We start from the raw sequence: 9,359 nt of genomic DNA on the forward strand, positions 1-9,359 counted from the left end.
TATGTAGGAAAACTGGCTTTGTTGTCAATTGTTATGGAGGTTTACATACAAAAATATAGTAAATAACTATATTACATAATATTTTTATTTTATGATAATTAATAAATTGCCAAGAAAGTTGTGATTTTAAAGGTATCATGCTGTATGTTTGAAGTGATTATGTTTTGTATGTGGTGACTTAATTTTTATTAATGCAGGGTCAGAGTTGGCTTGTTTAATTCCACCAACATTGAAAGAGTAAATCATTTTGTGTTTAGGAGCTCTAAATATTGTGTTGGAAAATATCAGCCTTTGTTTTAACATAATATAATCAACAGTCCTAACCTTTCTTTTTTTATCTAGGTAAAACTTTCAGATTTTGGCTTCTGTGCTCAAGTCTCCCCTGATCTCCTTAAGAGGAAGTCCCTAGTAGGCACCCCTTACTGGATGGCTCCAGAAGTAATATCTAGGTTGCCATATGGACCTGAGGTAGGATATTATAAACAAGCTAAAGGTTTATATGATAACACCTGACTACATTTTGACCAGTTTTGCGACCATCGGTTAACAATGAAACTGTATGTGGTATAAATTTTAATGTAGTAAGTATATTTCGATAAAATTTGGCAAGCTTTTGATAATCACTACAAATATTTTTAACACAAAAAAGATTTGTAAATAAATATTTACCAAAAAATGTAGCTGGGAATTTTTGGAGTTGGTATCTGAATCAAACTCTGACTAATCTGAGTGCAAGGTGATTTTCATGTTAAGATAAAAAAAAAATGCTTTTTCATCTTAAACTTTCGTATTTTATTGGAATAACCTCTAGGACCATCAAAATTAATATCAAAAGTTTTTTCAGTAAAACTATTTTTTAACTATTGTTTTCTCTACCCTAACATTGCATGCACTTGGTCCATTTGATCAACTTTGCACTGGATTTAACTTTTTGGTTTATAAATTAAGTAAAGCAAGGTTATTGAAGATGATGAAATTTGATTATGTTTTAGTAATATCTATGCTATAAATTTGCAATTTGCATTAAAACTCGCAGCTCAAAAAAAGAGAAATATTATGAAAGTTATTTCATTTGGATTAAACGAGAATCGCTTGATACAGAAAAGTTAAGATTAAAATTAAGAAATTAAAGTTTATATTGAAATTTGAGTATTTAAATTTTTCTTTATATCAAGTTTATTGGCATACATTGATAAAAGTGTAGTTTTAAGTCTGGAATGTAACTACAAAAAGGGTGATATATGCATTTTTATTTACCCATACATAGAGTGTTAGTGATTTAAATTTTGTGCTCATTAAAATAACTTTTCTGTCCAGTATGAAGTGAATTTTTGGTCATTTAAATATCTAGAATCATTGTTAGATATTTTGCGTTATTATGCACACATTTCAATATTCAAAAGCTTCTAATTTGTTGACAATATATTTTATACTATTAAGTTCTTGCTAACTGTGATGTCTTTCCGTAGGTTGACCTGTGGTCTCTAGGTATAATGGTGATTGAGATGGTTGATGGTGAACCACCATTCTTCAATGAACCGCCTCTGCAGGCCATGAGAAGGATACGAGACATGCCTCCTCCTAAGCTAAAAAACACCCACAAGGTAAACAGTGAAGCTTGCTCTATGTTTGTAAATATGACTGTTATAGTTAATAGTACCTTGAAAAAGTTGTTTTTTTACAAATTTTGTAGAAGGAGGGTCCTTACACACAAGTGTGTGTATATTTATGTGGATTTTAAATATATAAAACTTTGCATGTGGGAAGTAAAAATCACTGAAATAGCATATAGTGTTATTATTTTTTAATATTTTGGAATAGGAACAACCAAAATACTGTAAAAGAAAGTAAAATTTTCCTGGTTTTTTAAAAAAAATTTCCTGCCTAGAGTTCTCTTTTTCTTGTTTAAAATGGCTGAAAGAGTCTGAAATGAAGCAAGTTTGAATGGTAGTGGAATATGGTTTTTTAATAAACCTTGTGTTATTAAGGTATTTATTAAAGTGTGTGAACTTTTTGATATTGATACAGACTACTAAAGAAAGCATGTAGTTCATGTAAATTTAATGTTATAGTGAAAAATCCTGAAATTTGGTGTGGATCCTTTAACTCATTACTGAAGGTTGTGCAAGTAACACCACTGTTGGTTTGTGTTGATATCCTAATAAGTGTGGAAGAGAGGATAGATTCAAGTTGTCTACTTATTTCATGTGCTTTGTAACAATCAAAAAGAAAGCTCTATTTTCTTCTCACAGGTATCTCCCAGGTTGCAAGGATTCCTGGAGAAAATGCTTCTCAGAGACCCTTCCCAGAGAGCCACAGCATGTGAACTTCTTCAGCATTCCTTTCTGAGACAGGCTGGACCACCTAGCTTACTTGTTCCCTTAATGCGAAGCTTCAGGCACAGTCCTTGCTAGAGGTGCAGAAGTTTTACCCATGGATACATAAATATGGTTATTTGGCACGTGGTGCATTGGTTACATCATCCAGTAGGTTAAGAAGTTGTACGTACCTCATACTGTATGTTAAACGTGGTGCTTTCCACGTGGCCTGATGTGCCAAGTTATTGACCAAAAAAATTAACTCAATATAGATATTTTCTTCTGAGCTAAAACTGAAGTTATGAATATGTTTTTTACATATTGAAAACCTTCTTTGATAATCTTAAGATTGCTGCTGCACTCAAAGTCTAAAAAGTTAATGCTAGTGTTATGTGTTTTTGGTTTTTAGATGTGTTGACTTACAAGGAATAATATTAATAGTTTTAAATACTAATTATTAGGTCACAGGGTCAAACAAAAGGTCCTTTATTGTTACTCATCTCCCACAACAGATATCTTTACAAGTCCTCACCTCTCTATCAAACAGATTTGTCAACTTAATATTTTTAACCATATAAGCACCTTAACAAAATATAAACCATAGTGTATATACAACATTTATAAATACAAGTGATTAGCATTTGTAGTGACAATCAAAGTAAGGTCAGCAAGTGAAGATAATTTCAAGTGAGATGCAGCAATAATGCTAAATGTCCTCTTTTGTTGTTTTTTTTCATGTTGAATATACTGAAGATATATTGAATAACTCAGGCTTTCTATTTCACTGTGCCATAGAAAAGTAGCTTTCACAAATGACTCCATAGAAATCTGTTACAAAGGTTCTGTGGACATAAACTCCTCCAATTTAAGTGTTAATTATGTTCAACAACGAATGGATTCCAATTTTTATAACATGTTTTACTTCTACTCCCTGGAATTGATAACTGTATAAAAAAGTCTGTCTACATACACTTTATACAAGTCTTTACTCATTATTACGACAGTTTAACTACAGTAGATTTGCAGGAAAAGTATTTATTTCTTGGGTAAATAGAAATAATATCATTAAAAATCATTACTCATTTGAAAATGCATGTGTTAATTTTTTTTTATTTCAAAGTTATGGGCTTTACTTTTATATAAATTATAACATTTTGTTAGAAAAGAAAATGATTTTTCCACTCCATAATAAAACAAACAATGTCATTTATTAAGAATAAATGTTTCTAAATGTAATTTTTTAATATTTGTGAAAATGCTAATCATTTATATCTTTATGAACTAAGGTATATTAGAGGTATTTAATATTTTTGTGGTTTACTGTTACTTTATTGTTTATCACTGAAATGTCACAAGTTCAAAATATCCTTTTTTTATTATAAACTTTAATATCATTTCAGAAAATAGTATAGCATTATTTGTACCTGGTAACACTATTGTTGGCCCTGTATAGTAGGTAATGACCTTTCATATTTTGGTACCATTGAGTAAAGTGACTCCATAATTCATCATCAAAATTATAGGATTGATTTTACTCTTTGTAACATGCTCCTCTGTTATGTTTAAGTGTAGAAGAGCCAATAAACAAACATCATTTATGCATTTTAACTTTATGGTCAAATTTGCATTTAATAAGCAACTTTGAAGTTGTTAAGATTTTGAATATTGGTATCCACTTTTGTAGTATGTAACAACAAGTGGATAATAAAAGACCATTTGGTCCTTTAAGACTGTCCTTAAGAAAAAGTAAAAACTTTAACCTACCTTTTATTTTTCAAGAAATAGTTGATTCCCATCCTTAATTGTACTAAATACAAGATTGCCTGATTCAGGTTTGGAATGGAAATGCTGATTAACTGAACTTTGATAGTAGTTGGCATTACTATATCTTGAACATGGTGTTTGGATATTCAAAATCTCAATTCAAACACACACAAAATCATAAAATGCAATGTGAAAAAAACTGCCTTGCCATCTATCCAGAACAGGTAAATATTGCCTGGAAATAGAAGATTTTTTAAAGCTCTTATCTGAGACAAGGAGTTTTTAAAAATCATTGTAAAGGGAAAGAGCTATACTTCATAATAATGTACAAAATGTGCTGATCCTTCATAACAAATGTCAATATTTACACATTTTCAAGAGGGTTGAGTAATAAAGACACTCTTGGAGGTTGACAAATAATTCTAATAGTACTTTCCAGCTTGTAAAAAGAGTTTCTATCTGTTGTCTTCAATGGGGACAAGTTACGAAGGGGACAAGAACTTTATGGGTTTCACCACTTGTCTAGAAGACAAAAAGATTCAAAAGTGGACTACTCAGACAGGTATTTGTTTATCAGTGTGGTCCTTTGCTGGTTTAGTAACACGGATGGCAAAAGCAAATGTTTATGCTTTGACTGTTGGATTTACTGTAGAGACTTGCTGAAAATGTGCTTTGTTTGAGAGGAAATATGTAGAATGAATAATTGCATGAGTGTTAGTTTTTTGATAAAAATGCAGTTTATGGTAATAGTCAGCAATATCTTAAGAGGTTATTTGATCAGTATTTGTGATATATTGTTCCCACTTCAGACCTCTTCTTCATTACCTCAATTCTGAACTCAATCAAAACTGAAGTTGACTTTGAGTACCACTCAGTTGTTACTGAACTTACCAAGTCTTTTAATCTTGCTTTTGTCTTTTAAGAAACAAATGAAAGTGTTTACTATGTTTATAATCATGACATTATACCCTGAAACTTAAAAGCAGTTTTTGAAATATGTATGTAATAATGAATGGTTAATAGTTTTCAGTTAAACACAAGCCAGTGCTTAATTTAATTTTCTCACAGGGTTTTTCTGTACACACATTTTTGCTTTAAATGTCTTAAAAGAATAAAGAATCAAATGTTTAGCATATTTTTTGTATACACCTAGATTCAAATAATTGTAGTTTATGTATTCGTAGAATCTAATGTTTTTGTAATACTAAGGCAACTTCAGTGGTTTAAAGTTGTTATACCACCTATTCGACACTATCAGAAAATTTTTTGTAAAACTGACACTCATTTTAAATTATACATTGAGTAGTAACTAAAAATTAAATAAGTCTCATATTGTTCCAAAACATTGTTATATTTCCTGTTCCTGCTACATGTTATTGTTTCAACACGAGGAATTATTTTAATTAGTATTATTTCTGTCTCTTTGTACTAAAGTACCATTATTGACAATTCTTTGACTAAAACGTTTTTGGGAATTTTTAGCAAAGTACTTAATGACATTTTGATGAATGTGCCTTAGCAGTTATATAATTTGAAACTCTACTAATGCATCTTCCAACACCATTGTTATAATAAGACAATCACAAGTTCTTCATTTCAAATGTTAGTAGAAAGAGATTGACACGCAAAGTCTCTGCTGCTTGATAAGTGTTTTAGTTTTTGAATTTACTTTCAAATTAACTTTACAAGACAATCAATGATTTTGATACCTAATGTTACAGGAAAATAATAACTTTACAAAGCTGTATTATATTGTCTGTTCAGTTTTTATTGAGCCTTCTTCCTGCCTCTAATTCTAGTTGGGAGTGAAAAGTTTGTAAATAAAATCATCTATATACTCAGATGGTTGTTAAAAATAAGTAAATGAAGGTAAATAAACATTCCATGATTTGGCTGAAAATGTTTAATTATTTGTTATATTCACTTGTGTATTTATTGTAAAGCTTTGAATGTACACCAGAATGTCAGTCTTGTACTGTGTATATTATTCAATAATGTACATGTATGTGAATGTGATGTGCTATATCATGCCTTGTATTAATACACTGTGCTGTAGATATTTTGATTAAAAAGGGGAATTCTGTGTTACTTAAATAATAATTAACAGCAGAAATTACTAAAATGCTTCTAAGGTTTCTTAATTTTTTGTATGGAAAGGATCCCACAGGTAGTAAGAATCACCACAAAAGCTGTTAATAAAAAGACAACACTTTGCTAGAAGACACTTTCTTACAAAGCATCATTTCTTGTTGACATGAAACTGAAAGTTGTGATTTATTAATTATATGATTTAAAAAAAATTGTTTGTCATTTGCAAGCTGCTTTTTTTAACAATGACAATTTTATTAGGTTAGGCAGCATGATAAACATTATAGGCTAGCAAGTTATAAAGTTAACACATTCTATTTAAAAAAACTACCTGCAGAAAGCTTCTTGGTACTCTTGTGTTTAAGTGAAGTAGATGTACTTAGTTCATTGTTTGCAATATTTTGTGTGCAAGATTAAACCTAGTTTGTAAGTAATGCAATTATTAGACAGTGGAGGGATATGAACAGGTGGATAGAGTTGAACATACTAGGATTCTTGATGTTCTATTATTATATATCTAGATAACAGTAAAAATAGATGAAATTTTTAAGATTCTCATGTTTCATAGTTTTGTTCAATGAACTTATGTTTTTTGGTTTTGTGTTGTAAAAGGGTTGAACTTGTTGGAAATGTTGGTGCTGAATTTGCTACTGGATTAGCTAATAATAAAAAAAGAGAACTTAAATGAAATTTTTTGTGCATTATGTTATTACAGGGAAAGCAAAGGAAATTTGCATAGAGTTGCTGCTTAACAAGTTATTAATTGAAAATTTCTTTTATGTATTTGATTCTGGTGCTATTTATATAATAGGAAGTTAAAGTGGCTAGTTGTTTTAATTCATCATACACTTGTTCTGTTTTCTATAACTATGAGGAAGGATTTAACAGACTACATGCTCATTGTTGTAAAACTTTGTAAAATGTATTTTAAGTATGCAAAATATTACTATATCAGTATAATATGTAATTAATAATTTTGTGTGTTAACAAATACATTATTAGGAAACTGATCTTTCATCCAGGTTAACATTTACTTACATGTACAGGGTGTTCAAGAAAAGTGTAGAGCCATTAGTATTTCATTGAATTTTAAAGAATGTGTTCTACATGCTGTCCATGTAACTTGGAGATGGTATTTCTGTGAAACATATCAATGGGCCATACTGCCACTCCTCATAAATTTAGCTAGCAACTTTCTAACAACATAGTGAGTAATTTTTTGATTTTTTTCTATCTATCTGGATGGTGCACAGTAAAGTTGGCAACAACCTTCCACTTGCACTAACTTTCTCTGTCACAAAGCAGGATTAACTCAACTTTCTCTTGTTTTAACAGTGCCATAATCATTCACTTATCTGAAATTAATAAAAGCTGCAAATCACCTATAGTTCAGACAACCTGTACACATCAGCTAACTTTGTACGATATTTCAAGTTGTTTATCATAACACATAATGCAAGTAGAATTATGGGTTTTATCAAGGTGTTAATGTTTTAACATTATGGTGTAAATTAATCTGATTCTTTTTGTTTTATATTTTGTGAAAGTAATCTGGCTTACAAAGCCATAACTTGAGTCTCACTTGAAACCTTTTCCATGCAAAAGTGTACAGTATGCAATTTTTCTTATATACAGCTACACCTGTGTATAGATGTAGGAACAATCTGTTTAAATGTTTCATCATTTTTATATTACCATCAACTTTGTTGTCTCCAAGTTTTACAAGAATTTTTACAAGGCTGTTATAGAAATGTGAGCAAATACATATATAAGTAATATGGTGTTATAACTTAAGTTCTGTGAGTCATAGTTATTTAGTTGAATATTCTAAGTTTGCAAATCTTGAACTTTGGTTCTGTGGGTCATAATATTATAGTTAATTAAGTCATAAATTTGTGAACATTGGCTTCATTGCTTCCATTCTGTGAGTTTTCATTGTATTGCTTCAGTTTTCTTAATTTTGAAATTAACAAGCTCATTTCTGTGAATCCTGAACTTTGATAATCATATTATTCTGATTTAACTAACTTTAATTATTTTGATTTTGATGTATAATTTGTTGTGTTGCATGATTATGTAACTTTCAATTTTAAAAACAGTTTTGATTACAAACTGTAAAAACATCATGATGCTGGTGAATGAAATTACACCACCAAATGAATTTCATTTTTAGAATGTATTGGCATCCTTTGTCCGTTTACATAGTCAATATTCTCAAAGTACACTACTCGCTCTTATAGACTTGGTCAGTGTTTGTATAACAAACTGTATAAAGAACTAACGTAGACAAGAAGTATTTCTATCCAAAGTAAGTTGCATAGGAATGTCTAAATGAGCTTCATTGACATTGTTGAAGTTTTTTTCTAAAACAAATTTGAAAGATATGTCTTGTATCTGAAATATTATAATTAGTCATATATTGTTTAACAGACATCCATAGGAGTAGGAAAGTAATGGTCAGTGTTTTTAACATCAAATATTGTTATACTTAAAATCTGATAATTTCACATTAAAGAGTTTCACCTCACTTGTACGTATCCTTTGTGAAACCTTTCCTCTGGTTATGTAGAAGGAACAAAAATTTCAATTGTGAGGGATCTGTGCTTATGTTGTTTGGACTAAATTTTTATAACCATATTTTTTTACTGTTCATGCACTCAGAGGGTTTATGTGTACATTACTGAGTTAGAAATAAAAATAATTTACCTTTGATATCTGAAATTCAAATTATTTCTTTTGTTTCTCTAGTATTGAAGGAAAAGTGTGAAATCATCAGTACTTGTCAGAGAGTGATTTTATATGTATTACAAACCCATTTTACACATGAATTTAAACTGGGTCATCAAACATTAATTCTAAACGAATTTAAATTGTGCTTGGGATTACTTACTGTATATTTATATGTACCAGTCATCATGCCAAATTAGGATAATTTAATATTTGTCTGCACTTTTTTCTTGCCCCTATAATATTTGTTAAAATGCTTCCTGTAAATTAATACGTTTCTTCTGTAGTAAAATGACAAAAAAACGATTTTTGTGAAATAAAGCAGTTGTTAAAGAATCCCAGTTTTTCTTCCAGGAACATCAGGTAAGGTATGGATAGCAATTTTAGTGTCGCTCATGACCTGATGAAAGAAATTCCAGATAATCTTTAAAGCGTGAACAAAAGTTAATGTATGACAGTAAA

General features: G+C 29.9%; 1 protein-coding gene across 2 annotated transcripts in view; it reads left to right on the forward strand.

Moving 5' to 3' along the window:
* LOC143248918 (serine/threonine-protein kinase PAK mbt-like) overlaps positions 1–8,882 on the forward strand; it is a 37,062-nt gene extending 28,180 nt beyond the window's left edge. For both annotated transcript variants that reach the window (XM_076497910.1, XM_076497909.1), the window contains exons 8-10: positions 343–468; positions 1,470–1,604; positions 2,253–8,882. In XM_076497910.1, coding sequence (XP_076354025.1) covers positions 343–468; positions 1,470–1,604; positions 2,253–2,414 — 423 coding nt within the window. In that variant the 3' untranslated portion in view covers positions 2,415–8,882. The remainder of the gene's footprint in view (positions 1–342; positions 469–1,469; positions 1,605–2,252) is intronic.
* The last annotated feature ends 477 nt before the right edge of the window (positions 8,883–9,359 follow it).

Source organism: Tachypleus tridentatus, chromosome 4 (genome assembly GCF_004210375.1).
Source record: "Tachypleus tridentatus isolate NWPU-2018 chromosome 4, ASM421037v1, whole genome shotgun sequence".
Taxonomy (NCBI): Eukaryota; Metazoa; Arthropoda; class Merostomata; order Xiphosura; family Limulidae; genus Tachypleus; species Tachypleus tridentatus.